At 46.1% G+C, this 20115-nt stretch overlaps 1 protein-coding gene across 3 annotated transcripts in view; it reads left to right on the forward strand.

Annotated features, from left to right (window-relative positions):
• The window catches only part of MVB12B (multivesicular body subunit 12B), a 179347-nt gene that overhangs the window by 50793 nt on the left and 108439 nt on the right, over positions 1 to 20115 (forward strand). For all 3 annotated transcript variants that reach the window (XM_024252634.3, XM_054520632.2, XM_054520631.2), the window contains exons 3-6: positions 3651 to 3758; positions 9144 to 9240; positions 14663 to 14792; positions 18170 to 18292. In XM_024252634.3, coding sequence (XP_024108402.1) covers positions 3651 to 3758; positions 9144 to 9240; positions 14663 to 14792; positions 18170 to 18292 — 458 coding nt within the window. The remainder of the gene's footprint in view (positions 1 to 3650; positions 3759 to 9143; positions 9241 to 14662; positions 14793 to 18169; positions 18293 to 20115) is intronic.

A 20115-nucleotide genomic window follows, 5' to 3' on the forward strand; every position in this document is an offset into this window, starting at 1 on the left:
GAACCAAAAGAGTAGGTGGCCTCAGTGCTGAAATGGGTATGTGCCTCAGAGTGGTGATTTTGAAGGGGATTCACTCAGCTCAATGGATTAAATCCTGGAAAGTCATTTGAAAAACTTCCCATTACCTTACTTGGGTAGCTGACAGGGTGTGTGGCTTTTCACACTGCCCTGATTGCAGAGTTGACTCATTCATTTATTCTTTCAACAAGGTTCGATGGAGCCCATCCGTGTCAGGCATTGTGCTTGGCACAGGGGGTAAAATGGCAAGCAGAACAGGCACTGCCGTTGTCCTTGTGAAGCTTATAGTCCAGGGTAGGATAGCAGCGGGAGGGCAGATGTTCCTTGTACAAATATATCATTTGTGTTTGGAAAGACCAGATTTGTTCCCAGAGATTGGCACAGAGCCCCAGGACAACTGAGGACTTTTTGAATCCTGATGTAGCCTGACATCACTTTCCAGACTTGGTTCGCTGTCAGAGCAGATGTCCCCTTTTTTGGTTTAGAAACATTCGCGCTGTCTTTGGAGTGCTCATGCACTAAGGCAGGCACTTTGCATGTTCATGGTCTCCTCTGCCCCTGGAAGTGATGCCCGCAGGGAAAGGCAGCGTGTCCACTTTGCAGAGGAGGACAGGACTGGTTTAAGCTATTGGGCCTCAAATTTAAGTCTGCCTCTGAATTCCATGCTGCTCGTGCTGCACGCAAAGCATTTGGTCCTCCACCCCACACCCCACCTCCCCTCAGCTTCCTAATGCTGGGACCTGAGGCTGACTGCTGAGTTTGTAAGCTTCTGCAGTGCCACCAGGTGGGTGTGGGCACCGTCAGGTAGACCCTGCCTTGAGTCAGGTGTGGAGGTTCCTCTTGGCACTGTGACTTCAGCCGCATAGATAGATCATTTATCTTGCAGATCATTAGCTCTCCTGACTTGTGATGGGAAGAATTTAGGTTATTAGGCACCTTTATGTGACTGGGTTGGGAAGACGCCTCTGGGTACATCTTGTTGCTATAGGAAAGACAGGCCAGAAATGCCCCCTTTGTTCCACCAGGGCTGCCTTCCCAGTGCTCTCGAGGAGCCAGGAACCCACATCTCACTCCTCACCCAGTACTGGTCCTGTGGGTCCCTGAACCATCCAGCCCTCCGGGACCATTCCAGAGCGCTTCTCTGCCCAGCACTACCTTCCTTGGAGGTTAGGGGAGTCTCTCTCTCTCTCTGTCTCTCTCTCTGTCTTTCTCTCTCTCTCTGTCTTTCTTCCCACCTCACCTCCCTAGGCCCCTCATGATACCTTTACACACTTCCACCTCACTGTAAATGAGTTTGGGCCCAGGTCAAAGCTGGGCCTTTAGTCATCCTTTTTTAATGCTTCTCAGACAAGGATTGGAGGGCTCTAACTGCCCAAACAGTGAAGCGTGGGCTCAAACAGAGGGGCCCACGTTGCCGGCTTCTCCCATTACATTTTCATTTCTCACTCTGAAAAAGGACAGTTCTAGCAGTGTGGTGGGTAGAGAGAACCATCACTGGCAAGCCCTGGAGACCTTTCTAGCCTTGGGTTAGAATGCACAGCAGCCCTCTGTGGCACTTCCAGATATCCAAACAAGCCCTTCTAGATGCCCTTGTCTCTTGGAAGGTTAAAGACACAGCTCCCTGTCTTCCAAGACAGCTTGTGGTTCCACAGCTTTAGAGTGTCCTGCAGACAGTTTCTGTTTTTGAAAGTTTTTCAGAAATTATGCATTTATTATAGAGAGACCATGTAGGTTCCCTTATTCCCTTTGTTTAGAGCATCTTTTATTTTTACATTTTAGTGGTTCTGAAATTGGGATGCATCTTAAAATAGATGCATGTGTTTGGATATGGTGCTATGCCTTTTTTGTGTGAAGGGGTGTTCCCCAAATGACTGCATCCTAGAATTGAGGAAATACAGTAAAATTGAATTGGGAGACAAAAATCTTTCAAAACATGTCATCCATGGGAGAAAACAAGCATAGGGGGTCCTTGTTGTGGAGGAGCTGAGACCACTGCTTTAAATCTCATGTTTCCCTAGAAACTCTATGTGTGACCATTATGGGGGAAAATGCTGACAAGGCCTGACCCCCATTCCATCCTGTTTCTATCTGTGGGGGTGACATACTTGGAGCAAACAGTTCCTAAAATTATTCCCATACCATTCCTCCTTCAGCTTTCAGGTCAAATATATTTGCATCTTTATCATAAGCGCCTTTCTTTTCCTGTTGTTATATTTGCTAATTTACAATTGTTTGGTTTGAAAAACAAGGATTTTTTCTTTTGCCTCCTGGCCTTTTGGTTTTTCTGAGGCAGCCTCAGAGAACATGGCCGTGGTGGGCTCCAGGAATGTCCTGGGGAGCCTGAGCCCACTGGGCTGGGGTCCTGGCTCCTGCCTCCGCCCTGAGCGTGTGACAGGCAAAGGCCATCCCTGTGCTGTGGGGCTTGCCATGCTCTGTGCAGAGCCTGCAGTCAGTGTGCCGGATGGGGCTGAATCAGGGCAGTTTTGTGTGAAGAATGAAGGCACTTCCAGCAGTTTGTCAGGATGGGCAGGAGCTTGTCAGGTCAAGGACTGGATCCCAAAGTCTAAAGCTCAAAAGGACAACCCAGAAGGAGTCAGAAAGTGAACTGCTCAGAGACCTCCTGCAGAGTTTATCCCAAAATGGGCGCTGCTCCTCAGTCTTCCTGGATGTCCCCCTTCGCGGTGCTTAAAGGAAGGTGTGCAAGGTTGATTCATACTCTTAGAGATACTCTGAGTGAGAAAACAGACCAAGTCCTGACCAGCGATTCACAGAGCAGTCTGGAAAGAAATAGGAAGAAAGCACCACCCTCTCCTAGCCTTCTCCTCCTCCTCTCCCATCTCCTTTGCACTCTCTCCTACAAAGCCTGGTCTTTCATGCGAATATCCCCCAGCCCAGCCCCAGTCTAGATCACAGGGGCTTTGATACACAGATCAAGGCTGGCTGGCGTCATTCTCAGACGCTTCCTAGTAGAGAATTTCTACAGCTGCAGGTAAGAAAATGGCTTCTTAGTGAGACTAGAAACAAGGAACCGAGTGAGTCTTCTTTTGTTTTTCTATCCTGATCCAGTTTCTCACCTTGAACCCCACTGTCAGGGCTTGGTGGACGCAGGGTGGAGTGAAATGTTTCTGACCTCCCTCCCTGCCCCAGCCTCCAGTAGAATCCCATTGACTGAAGCACCCAGCTGGTCCTGGGGCCCTAGAGCAGGAGGCTGTGTCACCCTCGCCGCAGGCAGCGCCCCCTCGGGTGGCTCATCACACCCACTGGACTCCTTTCTTCACCCCACACCATCCCCCCGAGTAAGTGGTAATAGCCGCGCTTAATGTGCTGACTTACCCAGTCCCTTCTTGGTCCATTACGACAAAAGTTGCTCTTTTCTCATTGAACCATTTTTGTCAGGTTGTCTTTAATCAATGGCTTCCCCAGGAACAGTATTTTTAGAAGTTGTATTTTTCACACTCTCCCTTTTCCCCTTTTGGAAAATCTCATCCCAGTGCCTAGTGAAATGGGCTAATGAGATGCCGGGAGATCCCAGGCTGGTGTTAATTGGAACAGGCCTGGAAGAAGTGGCCCACGCACACCTTCAGTTTCTTCCTGCCTTACCTGCGATCCTTTTCTCTGTCTCTCCGGTGTAGGTTGCACAGACAGCAGATGGTGTGGATGCTGACCTCTGGAAAGACGGCTTATTTAAATCCAAGGTTACCAGATACCTGTGTTTCACAAGATCATTTTCCAAAGAAAATGTAAGTCTAGTCGTAGTTTCCATTTGCTGAGTGAGCACAAGTAATTTACATTCCTGTTTGGAATTTCCTCATTTTGTTGTTGTTGCGGTTTATTTTCATTGCCATATTAATTTATCTGTGGTTTTAGTGAACTGGGTAGAATCAGCAGCCAGCACTGTGTTTCATTTATTAACAGTATTATTAACCACGTACCCAAGTGTACCGTGAATTCCATTAAATTGTGTTCTCAAAAGGAAACCAGGAAATTTCTCTCCCAGCTCTCATTTGCCTACCTTTCCTCCAAGCAACAAATCACAGGATAGTGCAGCAGTGAGACTTCTCCAGTGGAGCGGGATTTAATGCTGGGCAGCAAAGGCAGCATGGCTCAGGGAGGGCCCCTGTGACCCCACCCCATGCCCTTGCTTCCACAATGACGCTTCCTCGCTCTTTGAGTCTCTATGTGACATATCACATTTCGTTATTTTTGTAGGTAAGTATCGACTCATGTAGATTTCTCTGACTATGCTTTAAAAAAAAAATACTTGCACCTGTAAATTAGGAAACTTTAAAGACACCTACTAAGGTTTTTTTTTTAAAAACATCTAATAAGATATTTTAATAGATGGCTTAGAAAAAAAGGAAATAGCTTTGGTGAGTATCTGCTCTGTACAAGGCCTGCCCTGGGCACCTCATTCTGTCCCCAGATAATCTCTACCAGTGGAAGTTCCTTTCCATTGAAGAAACCGAGATCCAAGAGGGAACGTGCTTGTTCAAGGTTACTTCTCTTCCCCAGCCCCAAACAGGGAGCAGTTGGGATTTTCATTTTCAGGGCTAACATTTTATTTTTGGCCATATGTTATTGTCTCTTTGTCATGTAAATTTTTATTTTGGGAAATATTTTTATTGATTTATTTATATAAATTATAAAAGTAATATTTATTTGCAGTTAAAAAAAAAACCGAACTCAGACAACAAACATCCTCATTCAACAGCATGAAAGGGGGAAAGCATTAGTCCTCCTCTCTGCCACCTGGCCTCGCAGGCCCAGGGTCCCATCATAGGGTCCGTGCATGTCCCCTTGGTGTTTTCTGAATATCGACCATCATGTGGCTCTCTGGCTTGCACTCTTTTCTGCCACCCATTCCTGTTGTTTGTGGTTAATTCTTTGGTAGGATAATTATTCTGAACATATACAGGACTGGGAGAAAAGTCATTGCTGTATTTTTTTCCCCCTAATTACAAGAGCAATATATGCTCGTTGTGAAGTACAGAGTTTATAATGGAGTCGGGGAAAATCTTGACAGAAAAGTCTGGAAATCTTTTCAATTCAGGCTTTTGAGTGTATTTTAAATACCAGGAAGGTGGCAGGGCTAAAGAGTGGACAGGGGCACTGAGATCTTATAATGAGTCCCTGCAGGTCCCCCAGCTGACTGAGCAGCCTGAGGCACCCAGGAGTGGGCTGAAGGCTAAGTAGAGGCTTCAGTTAAAAATGAGTAGAGGCCGAAGAGGCTTCAGTTAAAAATGGCCTGAGGACAGCCATGATCTCTGTGATCATTTTTTAATTTTGTTTTCATTGCATTTTCCCCCAAAGGCTATGGGGTGTTGGTACCTAGGCTAGCAGAGTCCCTGCATCCCTTGGAGTGGGGACAGTGACAGGTCTGAATGTGACAGAGAAATCACTGGGGCTTCTTAGCATTGGGTGTCATGGGTAAGTGTATTAAAGAAAACCCATTGATTTTGTCAACATGTGTTGAACATTAAAAAGATATTTATTGGGCATGATGAAGGGGTGTAAGAAGAGGACAAGGGCAGTGTGAACAGCCTCTGCTCGCTTTTGAAGCAGTGTAGGAGACGGCTGCATGGTGCATATTGTTTTTGGAAAAAGAATGAATGGATCCAATAGTGGGATCCAAACGATCGAGCTGCAGCAGTTGGCAGGGGCCCACTTGCCAGCCCAGGAGTGGAGGAGGAATCAGAATATTTTAATCTGTTACAGCCAGTCTATGCTGGCCCTGTAGTCCAAACCAAGACTTTGCAGAGCATCATTTTTTACAACTGTAAAGGAGGGATGTGGGGTCTCAAGACTGGACATATTCTTAATTAGCTGACTTGAGACTCCCAATGTAGGAGTTTTGGGAGACTCCTTTGGAACCTAAATTCCTTTCCCCCAATAATGCTATTAATACAGAAACCTGGCTTTGGAGTGACATTGCTTCCTGGGGAAGGATCGAGATTAATTGCACTTTTCATGCCCTGTACTTTCTGCATTACCTGTAATAATAATGTACATAGATTAGGTAGGGAGGATATTAAACAGAAGGATTTATGAACATTTGAATATTAAGTTGGTTATCTGTGGCTACCTTAAATGCAAAGTTGTCAAAAATAATTACAGTGTACTAGCAAGTACTGGCTACCAGAGACAATATAAATACCCTGAGTCAGTGCATATTGGGCTTTTGGCATGAATCATTTGCTCAACAAGGATTGGGAATATGTTCTTCATATTTATGAGGAGGAAATGAAAGACAGCACAGATGGGGGAGGGGAGAGGAACAGGCAAAATTAATGGTGTCGCAGACCCACTGTATTAAACCCAGTACAGTGGCAGCCCCGTGTGAGGAGGGACCACAGTTGGGCTATAGGGAGCTCTGACAGTGCAGCCTCCCATTTTGTATGCATGCAAGTGTTTTTTGATGCTTTGTTTTTAATGGCCACACCACTGATGTTCAGGTTTTATGATCAGGGACATTGGTAGAGTGTGTGGAGGGTGAGGTCACTAAGTGGTTTGCAGTTGACTTCTGTAAAACCCAACTTGTCAAGCAGAAGACATTTGAGAAGGATATTGATGAATGCCCATCCATCTGCGGGGCAGGAAAACATGCCTAGTTGTTAATTTCTCAATGCAGAAAGCAGTGATGACATGGAAAAGCAACTGCCATGAAAAAAAATTATGATAGATTAGACCAGGCGATTCTGAAAACAGCTGATATTTGCAAGTTAGGTTAACAGTTCAAACCCTTCCTACATGGTCAGAGATTTATTCCGTGTTCTGAGGGTCCCACTTACCACTTACTAGGCTGCACTGTACATTGTCTTCCCAAGGCCCAGCTACCTGGAATGTCAGAATATCAAATTGTTGGCAAATATGATAGTTCTGAGAGGAAGAAACGGTTTCCTGATGGCAGTGCCGTACAAACACTGGTCATAGATTACACTTGCTGCTTTGACCTTCCTAGTTAAATTCTAATAATTGGTTTCATTTGTGTACTTTTGGTTCATAATATTTATTAGTGTATATCAATACTTTTGATATTTTTAATCATATAGTTTAGATATGACATCTCAGCAAACCCAACTTGATATATGTGTGTGTGTATATATATATGAAACGAAGTCTTCCTCTGTCGCCCAGGCTGGAGTGCAATGGCACAATCTCAGCTCCCTGCAGCCTCCACCTCCTGGGTTCAAGCGATTCTCCTGCCTCAGCCTCCCAAGTAGCTGGGACTACAGGCGCCCACCACTACACCCAGCTAATTTTTGTGTTTTTTTAAGTAGAGACAGGGTTTCACCATGTTGCCCAGGCTGGTATCAAACTCCTGACCTCAAGTGATCCACCTGCCTCGGCCTCCCAAAGTTCTGGGATTACAGACATGAGCCACCATGCCTGGCAGATTTTTTTTTTTTTTTTTTTTTTTTTGAGACAGAGTCTCACTCTATTGCCCAGGCTGAAGTACAGTGGCATGATCTTGGCTCACTGCAGCCTCCATCTCCCAGGCTCCAACAATCCTCCTACTTCCGCTTCCTGAGTAGGTGGGACTACATGCATGAGTGCCCCCACACCCAGCCAATTTTTTTAATTTGTAGAGATGGGGTTTCGCCATGTTTCCCAGGCTGGTCTCAAACTCCTGAGCTCAAGCTACCCGTCCACTTTGGCCTCCCAAAGTGTTGGGATTACAGGCATGAGCAACAGCGCCCGGCCTCCAGTTCGATTTGTGACTCTGAGTGGCCCGGTTGAAAAATGTGCACCCGAAATTAATTTATTCAGCAAGTAATTACTGAGCACCTGCTGTGTGCCAAAAACCATGGTAGGCTTGTATTTATAGTAGGAACAGAGATAGTTTTGGTCTTCATGGTTCTTAAACTCTAGAAGCAAGACAGATATTAAACAAATAACCCCACAAATTGATAGGGAGGGAAAAAGAGAGTGCCAAGAGGGAACATAACACAGTTTAGATGATAAGAACTCCCTGCTTGGCTTTCAGAGACGTGACACAGTACAGGTAGAGGTGGGATCTTGGCTCCCATGTGCAGAGATGGAGGTAGCAGCCCTTCTTCTCTAAGCAAGATGGAACAACAGCCTGAGAAGTTGCTGTCCAGGGCAGAGTGATGGCTGACCAACTAGATGCTTGTCCAAGGATGCTGAACAAGTAAACGGAGAGCATGTTCACACTGGGCTTCGGGGATGAGGCACTTCTGCAAAATGGGCACGTGGAGTGCATTGCTAGTATCCTAATAGGAGAGATTTGGGATTTGAGCCCATCATTCTTTCCTTAACTGGCTCTGACTAGAGACGGGGAACCAAGCTGCAAATTACTCTGAAGATTTTAATGAAATCTCCAAAGTGGCCCCACATATTTAAGTTGTAGGGTAGATATCTTTAGAGCTTATTTCCAGCTTGAAATGTGGGCTGCAAGTGCCGGCGTGTTTGCAAAGAATTCTCTCTCGCAATTACAGAATGGTGTACTGTCTTAGAAAGATATTTGTACACCAGTTATCGAAACTGCGCGCTGTGGTCCCCATATACTACCACTAAACAGAAACTTTAGGAGGCCCTTGTGCATGTCATTTTAGAAGATGTGTAATATTGAGGCAGCAGGGCTTTCACTCTGTATTAGTGTATGATTCTTGGGATTTTGCAGAATGTATCTAGCAACTGAAATGTGTGTCAGTATGCAGACTGGTGATCACTTAGGAGTGTGATTGGTTCCCTGTTAGGTTTAGATGCAGCTCTTTCCTACGAGTGCCTCAGGAATTTGCTCTTCCTAAAACCTCCTGGCCTTGAGATCTGATGCTCAGGGCTGAATGGCAGCCTGGTCCCAGGACCTGTGTGCACAGCTGCCCTCTGCTGGGTTATATCTAAAGCATCTCCTGGGTTGCTCCCGCCTCACCAAGGCGTGTCTGAGTTGAGTGGCTTTGAGGTTCTGCAGATGAAACTCCTTCCCGGGGGCCACACAAGTCCCTGCATAACCACTGGGGAACATTAAGTGTCACCTACCCTAATTAACCTGCTGTCATAAAGCTGCACGAGTCATTGTGTTAAATATGCATCTGGAAGCCAAAATGGCAAACCCACCACAGGCATGTTCAGATTAATAGTCTGTATCTCTTTTCTTTCTTCCCAAGAGTCATCTGGGGAACGTGTTAGTAGATATGAAGCTCATTGACATCAAGGACACACTGCCTGTAGGCTTCATCCCAATTCAGGAGACGGTGGACACACGTGAGTCATCCTTTAGTAGCACTCATCACAATGAGCGTTTTGTTCCTCCAGGTATATTTGTAGGTGTTTTTCTATGTGCATTTTTCTTCAGAAACATTTTTGGAGGCCTTACTGCATGCCCATGAACAAACTCTGCTGCTTTTGATGTGTGTCTGGCTGGGTTCTCCAAGGAGTTTGCAGAGTATTCTGGGTAGCGGCATGTAAATGAGCAAAACATGCCTTTCTTTTAGAATGGTGCTCCCTGCTGAATCGGCTCACTGGGGAATGGAATGGTGAAACTATATAGTTTGTCTTTAGTCCTTCCTCTGGTGTTGCTGAAGCCAAGCTTGGCACAAGACCCAGAAGGAAGCGGAAAGAAAACAATCAAAAGACGCCCAGAGAACACAAGGACAATAATGTGCCCATTTGGGGCCCACTGAGCAAACAAGAAAAGTGAGAATCAAAAAGACTGCAAATTAAAGTTCATAGGTTCGAATTGGACTGAATATTCTGACCACTGAGCAGGTCCAAGCAGAAGTGAATCACTGAGGAATCGGCAGCGTCTTCAGGGTGCTGGAGCCCTTGGAGCTTCTTGACCCACACATGGATTATTAAATGGTGCTAGAAAACCTCTGGCGATTCAGCTTCCTTGTTTTGGTGTAATTTAACTTACCTTGTTTCATTTTTAATCACTGGTCAGCCAACTTTATGGTATTTACAACAGTGAAGCAGTGAATACAAAACAAATACAGAGAATCCTTTCATTATGACTCAGGGTTTATTTATTAAATTCTGTCTCATTTTCTGTCTCATACTTTATTCTTTCATAATTAGCCCCACTTTGGTCCCTCTGTTTTTTGCTGTTTTCTTGCTAGCACTTCATATGATATGAACTAGAGTTTCTGTCTCTACGCAGATCCCCCGCTGTTATTTTCATGAAACCAGCAGACCCCGTTGTATAACATATTTTTATTTTCCTGATGGTCTCTTCACGTTTCAACATTGGATTGCTTTTTGTCATTTTATTATTTTATGTATTAGCTGATAATCATAACAGCTGATATTTAGTATGCATTTACTGTATGCTCACCCCTGTGATAAATGCTTTACCTCCCTGATTTCATTTAATCTTCAGAAGACCCCTCTTTAGAGATGGACATTATTATACCCATTTCAGATATGAGAAAAATGAAGCACACTCACTCCTTAGGGATTAAAGAATTTAGCCAAGGTCATGCATCTGGAAGTGGAGGAATAACTAGAATGCTCACATACGTCTTACTCCACCCACACTTTTAACCACAGCGGCACACTGGAAGAGCGTGTGCATAAGCACCTTTTACAGATATGTTTTATATTAATGTACAGAGTTTTTAAAAATTAAGATATAACTCACATACCGTGCAATTCACCTATTTAACATGCACAGTTCAGTGGCTTTTAGTAAATACAGAGTTGTGCAACCATTATTGCACATTGTATCACCCCCAAAACCCATTTTCAGGATATCACCCCTGTACCCCTTAGCAATCACTCTCTTATTTCTCTCCAACCCTCACCTCCCCACTCCCCGCCAGCCCTAGGCAACCACTGATCTACTTTCTATATAGATTTGCCTATTCTGGACATCTCATATAAATGGAATCATACAGCGTGTGGTCTTTTGTGACCAGCTTCTCTCGCTTAGCATACTGTTTTCAAGGTTGGCCCATGTAGGATAGATCATTACTTCATTCCTTCTTATCACCAAATAATATAACATTATATGGATATACCACATTTTGGTTATCCATTCAACTGATGGATATCTGAGTTGTTTGTACTTTTTGGCTGTTAGGAATGAGGCTGCTATGAACATTCATGTACAAGTTTTTGTTGGGCTTATGTTTTCATTTCTATTGGGTATCTACCTAGTCATGGAATTGCTGGGTCATATGGTAACTTGATATTTTTGAGGAACTACCAAATGATGTTTCAAAGGAGCTGCACTGTTTTTTATTCCCACCAGCAGTGTCCGTAGATTCCAATTCCTCCACATCTTCACCAGCACTTTGTTATTGTCTGTCCTTTTGATTCTAGTCATCTTAGTGGGTGTGAAATGGAATCTCCTCGTGCTTTCTGTTTGCCCTTCTTTGATGGCAAATGATGTTGAGCATCTTTTTCTGTGCTTGTTGGCCATTTGTATTATCTCCTCTGCTTAGGATCTACCATTTTCTCCAAGATTTGGATCACTTTCCTCCTTTTCCCCTGTGTTTTTCACAGTTTTAAAATTTGCATTGGTGTTTGTTTTTTGACAGTCAGTTGACTTCGAATGTCTTTATATTGATGTGCTGTGGAGCCGCAACGGGTTTTCCATTCTGCATTTTCCTCTAGGTTAGTTGGACCAGTTCACTGAGGCTCTGTCCTGTCTGGGCTTGGGGGCCAGCTGCTGTGGGGCCCAGGGGTCCTGGTTGGGAAGTTTCTCCCCTGTGACTGGGAGTACACAGGTTGCTGTCCCAAGTGTGGATTCTGAGATCGGTCCTGGGCCCAGTGCCAGGTGCCTTGTCACACAGGAGGGTGGGCAGCAGGGAGTCTCTTCATTTCTGGTTCTAGCAACATTTCCTGGAGCTTTTTACCCAGGGAAGAGAGGAGCCCAAGCTGACCATATAAGCCTTATGGTCAGCTCTGTATCATTTGAGAGTATTCAAGGCCCTGATTTTATAAAGTCAGCCAAAAACAGGAGACTCCTGTAATTCATTTAAAATATAGTTTGCTGTAATCCATATAGCACTGAAAAACTGGAAGACTGTTTGTTTTAGTAAAGTGCTGTGTACTTTCTTTGTGTTCATTAGCATGACTGAACACATTTCTATTGACTATGTATAATATGTTTACTTAAAATTAGGCCTGCTTAAGCATGTGTAATTAGTGGCTCCATCTCTTAAGCCCGAGTTTGCTGCAGATGGAGGAATGGAGCCAAGAGCAGCGTGGCAACAGCAAAAGAAACGCCCGGCATTAGTTTTCTTTGTGTAAAGGTCTCTCTTCTTTACGCTTTCTAAGGCTGATCTGATCAGCTGATAATCTTTGAAGTTGCAGAGTTGCCATGAACAGTGCCCCCAACTCCCCAGGTTGCTGTCCCAAGTGTGGACTCTGAGGTTGGGTCGTATCACACAGGAGGGTGGGCAGCAGGGGCCTCTTCATTTCCAGTTCTAGGATCATTTCCTAGATGTTTAGCAATGTTTAGGGTCTGGATTCAGAACGTTGCTTCTCTCCGCTTGTAGATCTGCTCTAGCCCTCGGTTTCTGTGCCTGAGGAACCCACAAAGTTATCTGACTCTTTAAAAAACAAACCTACCCCCCTAAAAATATAATAACAAAACAATTCCACTGATTTTCTTGTCCCCCTCCCCACTCCCGGCCCCTATACGAACCCCCGGGCAGGACTGTACTTCCCCTCATTCTGTTCCTCAATTTGAATGTGCTGTTGAATGTCTTACTTCCTGCCACAGAATTGCAAGGTCTTGAAACCCAATACCAAGCACAGGCATAAATTACATGCTAGAGGCTTACTTGTCAATAATGACGGTAAGATCCCACACAGCTGTTCTTTACTGAGCACTTACTGTGTGCCAGGCACTGGGCTAAGTGGATCATATGTGTTGGCACAGTGCATCCAACCCACATCCCTGTGGAGTGGATTTCATTAACTCCCTTTTACAGTTTACCAAGACTCAGAGAAATTAAGTAACTTGCCTGAAGTCACAGTGCCAGAAAATGTTGGTGTTGGAATTTCAACCCATATCTGTCTGACTCGTGTATTAAATGGCCACAGTTGGTTGAAACTCAGGTTTAAAAGCACAAACAAACACACACCTCCCGTTGGTCAGCACTGGAGGTTGCTAGAGCACCAGCTCCTTACTCTAAGGCTTGATAAGTAAGAGAAAAGAATCACGTGCTTATCCTTTTTTTCCTATATAAAACTTATTTCAGGGAGACCAAATAGTTGATGAAGGAAAGTTATTTTTTATATATAGAAGGATACTAGCTAAAAACTGCAGAAGGAGGCCAGGCGCAGTGGCTCACGCCTGTAATCCCAGCACTTTGGGAGGCCAAGGAGGGTGGATCACGAGGTCAGGAGTTCAAGACCAGCCTGACCAACATGGTGAAACACCATCTCTACTAAAAATACAAAAATGAGCCAGGCATGGTGACACGCATTTGTAATCCCAGCTACTCAGGAGGCTGGGGCAGGAGAATCACTTGAACCCGGGAGGTGGAGGTTGCAGTGAGCCAAAATCATGCCACTGCACTCCAGCCTGGGTGACAGAGTGAGACTCCATCTCAAAAAAAAAAAAAAAAAAGAGCAGAAGGAATGACAGAGTTCAAAAGTCACCATTGTGAACCTTTAATAAAACACGGATCTTGGCAACAGTCAACAGAGGGTGAGAAAGTGCTCAGAGGATGGCAGTTGGGGAACTGCGTGACTGAGGTCCTGGGCCGACACCAGCAGAGCTCAGCAAGAATGGCCCAGCCAGACTCCAGGCCTCACTATATGACAGCCTAGACTTACACGTACCCCCGGCAGTGTGCATGCCTAAAAAACCTAACCTGAGTCTAATCGAGGCTTTAGCTCTGCCAGCCTACAGGAGGCACAGGGAAGTGACCTGATTTCTCCAACCTGTTAGTGCCCTGAAGAAAAGGGAGCAGGAGTGGTTGTTCCAGAGTCAAATGGTCTGGGAGGCCTGACACCCAGAGGCAGTGCCTCAGCATCCTGGGGATCCAGATGCAGACAGACTGGAGAAAACGTGGATGTAGACTCTCTTTTGGATGATACTCAGGAATTCTGTTCGTTTTGTTAGGAATGGTGATGGCATGGTGGTCTTTAAAGAACAGTGTCCTGGATGCCTACTGAGGTATTGATAGTGACATAACGTGGTGTCATCAGGGATTCATTTTAAATATCCAGCAAAACTGCAGGGGCGGGAGGAGAGGAAACCAGCTTGTCCATTGTGCACAGCATTGACACTGGGTGACAGGAACACGTGGATTCATTCCACTGTTCTCTCTGCTTTGGGGTATGTTTGAAGATTTCTATAATAAAAAGCAGAAAAGAAAAGAAGTCCTTGTGGTGAAATGTGTTAATGCTCAGGGCATCAGTGTGCAGGTTTCTGACGGCTGAACAGTAAGCAGATTGTGGTTGCGGCTCTTAGAAGCCACCCAGATTTACTGCAGGGTGTGTGGTCCCCTTCTCAGCAGGGGGTGTCTGGGTTGGGTCCTGCATGCAGAGCAGGGTGACTGAAGCCCCAGGGAAGGCAGGCGGCAGAGCCCAGCCCTTTTGTCCAGCAGTTTAGGTAACCTGCCACTTCTGCTGCCAGGAATAGGGCGTGACAGGGGATGTGGTTTTCAGAATAGAGATGCTGGTATCTCTGGAAAACTCATACCTTTTCTGTTGTCCTTTCCTTCAGAGGAAGTGGCTTTTAGGAAGAAGAGGCTGTGCATTAAATTTATTCCACGGGATTCAACGGAAGCTGCGATTTGTGACATTCGGATCATGGGCCGGACCAAGCAGGCCCCGCCTCAGTACACATTTATTGGGTGAGTCTTAATGACAGGACTCTCAGCTGCTGCTCTTCCCTGAGAGCACTCAGGCCACTCCAGGCAATGAGGTCCAAGAGATTTCCATGCAGCCCCCCAGGCTCTCAGCCATGGGCCTCTGTCAGCCCAGTGCTCCTCGCTGCCCTTCCTGCTCAGCTGCGGCCTCTCCGCGCCTCGGCTCGCACTGCTGACTCCACCTTAGGGCCTTTCCTCCCCTGCCCTTCTGTGCATTCAGCCTTGAAGCTCCTCTGGGTCCTTCCCCGACACCCTGTGATGCCACTGGCCTCAGCTCTCCACACTCGTTATTCACCCTAGGAAAGGTCACAGGGACCTATTTTGTACCACAGGGCCAAGGCCACTGGATGTGGTTATAAGTGAGGCAAAGGCCGTGCTGTCACAGAGCTGATGTTCTAAAAGGGACAGACGAGCAATAAACAAGAAAATAATGAGATAATTCCAGACAGTGAAGAAAGTGAAACACAATGATGGAGTGGGGGCCTCTTCCATGAGGGGGTCAGGAAGGTGACACTTGAGCAGAGACCTAAATGTCAGGAAACCAGCCATGCACAGATGTGAAGGCATAGCCTTCGAGGTAGAGTGGAAGCAGAAGGAGAGAAGTGGGAATGAGCATGGCACGTTCTGGGAGCAGAACACAGCCCTGTGCAGCTGGAAGAGCCAGGGAGAATGTTGGGACAAGGGCGAGGGTTGGCAGGACCTCCTAAGACATGGCCTGGAGTTTATTCCAAGCACACTGGAAAGTCAGTGGAGGGCTCCAAGTCAGGAAGAAACATAAATATTACACAGCTGCATGATAATTCCCCAGTAAGCAGAGAACTGCTGAGGCCTGGGCCCATTTGTGTCTTGTTCCTCCAGTAGCCTCAGCACTGAGCATGGGCCTGGCTCTGTTGTGGCTCCATAAATACTTAGTACAGTGAAATCCCAGGGTTTCACTTAGGACTCTGTTGATTGTAAGTGACAGGAAACCCAACCCAGTTTGGCTTGAGCAAAAGGAATAATTTATTGGCTGGCATCACAGAAGAGTTGGGGAGGCAGGACTGGCATGCCTGGAAGCGGAAGCTTGAAGGCCAGCACTGGGTTCTGGTTTCCCCGTCTCCCCCTGGCTCTGGTGCTGGGCTGTGTTCTGGAATGTTTCCCCCTCGAGGAGGCCTGGTGCTGCAGTAGCTCCACCTGCTTTTCATCCAGGTTCAAGTCCAGAGGCCAACAGCAAGTTTGTGTTCCTGACAGTTCAAAAGAAGTTCTAGAATTTAGTCTCATTGGTCTTAATTGATCTAGGTAGGGTCATGTGCACCCTGGGCTGGTCACTGTTTTCTGGAAAATTCTTCCATTGACCAGGCCTGAGCAGGAAGTAGGATCAGCTCCATTGGAACTAAGGACTAACCATGACTGGTGCTGCTCCTAAAATACGGAGGGGCAGTCAAAAGTCAGAAAGGGGGTGAGTGGATGCCAGCTGTCCAGAAGGAAATAGATGTTCACTGTCTTCAGTCAACTGAAATCCAGGTGTGCACTTTACTCGGTGTGGCAGATGGTTTACAGCCCCCTCAGCCATGTGCCTCTTCCCTGGCCAGGGCTGGCAGGGGCCATGTGTCTCCCTGTGGGCTCCCAGAGACACCCTCTCCTCCTCAGCTTCTGAGGCCAGCCTCCTGGCTCAGGTCTGTACTCTGCTTTACTCTTGTTCATTTGAGCCCAGAGCCGCCTTTGTATCAGCCGGGGCCTTTCCTGATAGCCTAGACCCGGTGAGACAGCAGATGAGCCCTTGTGGCATTTGCTTGAAGCGTGCAGGGAGCAGGTACCACAGAAATGCAGAGTTGCACCTCAGTGGGTCTTCAGCTCTGGCATCTGAATGCTCTGTGTCAAGATCATGTGGTTAAGAAGCACTCTGTGATCATTCCCTTCCTACACACTCAAAAATCCCGTTTTGCAACATAGTTTACACTAATTATGTAAACAGGACTACAGGAGTAGGAAATAGAATAAACATACTTCAGGCACCTCAGAAGCATCCATTTACATACAAATGGCAGAAACCAGCAATTTAGTAATGAACTTTTAAATCTAATTTCAGTTGCTATGTGTATCTTTAACTAGAAACTATCCTGTTGTAAAAAGATTCCATTTTTAACCAATTTAAACAATTTTAAGGAATAGATATGTACCAGTATGTACCTTGATAAAACCAAAGCCTTTTTTCCTTTATATCACTTTGGAAATATTGCTATAGTTTTGTTTCATCTTGGGGCAACAGTTCTCTTCCAGCGGAAGACAATTCCAGTGTTATTTTTAAGCAAGGAAAGAGAATTCAGTATTCAGAACTCTAAGTCACTTATTCCTAAAAGCGGGCACAGTTCCACATGTTACTTTGCAAGGGCTTGGGATTGTCAGTTGGGGAAGATAGAAACCTCAAATTGCAAACAGCACCTCCAAAGCCTGGCAGCTGGAGGCCATGGCCCAGATGTGGAGAAATCAGTGCGGCTCGTTGGAATCACTCATCGAAGAAGACAGGATTGTGGTTTTACATGGTTCCTGGGGTGTTCTGAGAAGCTTATTAGGGGTTCCCACAGAATAAGTCTTTTTCCATTTTTTGAAGAGATTATATTCCTCTACATCAGGTCCCAAAGACGCAGTTCTGTGGGGCAACTGGGAAGTTGGAAACTGAATAATGGTGAAAATGATCCCGTCACTATTCCTAGGAGCGTGGCTGTCTCCTCAGCGCTCATGAGTGTATGGTGTAGTAGGGGGCAGGGCTCTGGTGACTGTGCGAGGGAGGTCACAGGAGAGCTTATGCAGCGTCTGGGAGGCCCCTTGGTGTCCACTCCTAGTTGTGTGGTTCATGGGGCCTTGAGTTTTGTAGTTTGAAGATGACTCCCAAACTGACCCTGAGAATGAGTCCAACAGCAGGTGACACCCAGCTGCAAGAGGCTGTATCCTGAGATTGGAGTGTGTGATAGAGTAGGGGGCTAATTCTTCTCATGGTTAAAAACCAGCATCTCCCTATCTGTCTCTCCTAACTGCACAAGGACTTGATGTGGATTATCACGTCACACTCTACAAGGAAATGGCAAAACAAAAAGAAGTTTGGAGAAGCGAGGAAAGTACCAGTTGGAGTAGGAAGGCAAGCTCGGGGAGGGTGATGCGGGCGGCCTTGTCCCAAAGGCCTGCCTAGATGGAACAGGTCACCCTCATGTGAACTATGACACCCAGAGCACAAAGGAGGCGGTGGAACCCATTTCACATGGAGGGCGAGAATTGATTCCCTGGTGTTTGAGGCCGTGACTCTTTTAAATGGATTGGTTGCTTTGTCACTCAGGTAAATGCTTTGTGCTAACCCGAGCCATGAAGATTTCTCTTTTTTCCTAAAGGGAACTGAACAGCATGGGGATCTGGTATCGAATGGGCAGAGTACCAAGAAATCATGACTCATCTCAACCCACAACGCCTTCCCAGTCATCAGCTGCCTCCACCCCAGCCCCCAACCTTCCCAGGTGAGGCCTTGTCGGGGTGTCTTGCATTGTCCTGTGGTCTTGGGTCCCTGCACAACATTTTAGAACACCGCCACTTAGTGTCTGCTGAAATAGTGCAAAGTACAGCTGAACAATTGTAGAAGCAATATATCTTTAGAGGAGATTTTTTAAAATCCCCTTGGAAATCTTTGCATCACATGAATGCAAAGGCCATTCTATAGTCTATTTTGTGCGTTTTCTGCAGGCTCCTAAAATTGCAGATTATGCAACTTAAAATTGGCTCGCTATTCAAAAGAGCTGCTAGCTACACACAGACACGTGCTATGTAGCCATGGGGTTGGGATCACTGGCCTTAAGGTCAAATTCCTTCTCTGTCTTGGCCAGCAACTCATTTGAAACCCAGGAGGGTAGGTGAGTTCTTATATTCTTCATTTTCATATAATTTCTTTTTCCAATGAGCTATAAAGTAAGAAATGGGTAGTTTGGGTATGAGAGAATAGTGAGGAGTTTTTCAGGAAATGCTAGTTTTAACAATTGTCTCCGCAAAGAAACTTGGGTGAGCCAACTGTTTGCTCTGCAACTGATTTCAGTCATAACAGAGGTAGTAACAGTCTCTACACTTTCTGCAAAAAGAATCCTGTCAAATAAAAATCCTGTGCATCACTAGGAGTAAACTGAGGGCAAGGAACAAACAGCACTGATGGATTAAGCTTGAGAAAGGGATTGCAAAAGTAAATAAAACAAGAATGGTGAGGCAGCAGCACTTAGGGATTGACGTAACGTAAATGAGAATGGATCTCCAAGCTTCCACGTGGGTGAATAGAGATAAACAAAACCTGTCAGGAACCAGAAGGAAGAGTCACCAGTGGGTCCTCCTGGGCCCTCCACAATACAGCCTGCCTTCCGGGACATACCACCATCTCTCTGTACTCTGTTCCTCTGTGCCAAGCCTCCATCTCACTTGGAAGAATGTGCTGTAATGAGGCTCCAAAGCCCTGAGGACTCTGTCCTCTGGGACATCCCCCTATAAAGACAATCTGGTCTTTCTCATGACAGTTTCACAAACCAAGAGTGGTATTTAAACTTAACTACCCCTGGAATTGCCTGAAACTTTAGAAGTAGTTTTTAGTCTCTCATTTGGCATGAAAAGATATGAATCGCTAATGAGCCTCCCAGAGTTGCAGGGTGAACAGTTGAGTCTCTTTGTTGGGTTCAGGAGTATGAGGCTCGCACTGCCCATTAGCACTTGTTCCTCCGTTTCTGAGCCAGAGCGCTGTCAGCTCCGCCCTGAAGGGCACTGCTGAGGGTCACTGTCTCCTGTGCTCAAGGCTATATCAGGTGTGTCACCTGTGCTGGGGGGGGTCAGCTGAGTCCATCACCTGTGTGTTGGGGTCCCCCATCACCTGTGCTGAGGCCCATCACCTGTACTTGGGGCAGCTCAAGTGTGGGCTCTTTGCAGAGGCTGGAAAGCTCCCACAGGAGCAGTTGCCCTGAAGTTGTTACAGCTGCTCCCTGCTGACATCATGTGGTCTAGAAGGGCCCAGAAATGGGTACCACCTCAGGCAGGTTTTGACTTTCTGTGGATAAAGAAAGAACACCACTTCTCTCAGATAAAGCAGAGAGAGCTCTCAGAAGCCTGCTGGTCACTGTGGGAGCAAAGTCACTTGCACCTGAAGCAAGACGGCCGAGAACACTGAGCCACAGGCAGCCTGGTGGGATTGGAGGGTAGCGCATCAGAACCAAGTGTTTATAAGGCTTATGTATTTTATCACCTCTGCTGTACAGTTTATGGTTTACAATGGCTGCAAGGAAATTGGATCAGTTTTGTTTTACTTGCCAAATAA

This window comes from Pongo abelii, chromosome 13, assembly GCF_028885655.2.
Source record: "Pongo abelii isolate AG06213 chromosome 13, NHGRI_mPonAbe1-v2.0_pri, whole genome shotgun sequence".
NCBI classification, from domain to species: domain Eukaryota; kingdom Metazoa; phylum Chordata; class Mammalia; order Primates; family Hominidae; genus Pongo; species Pongo abelii.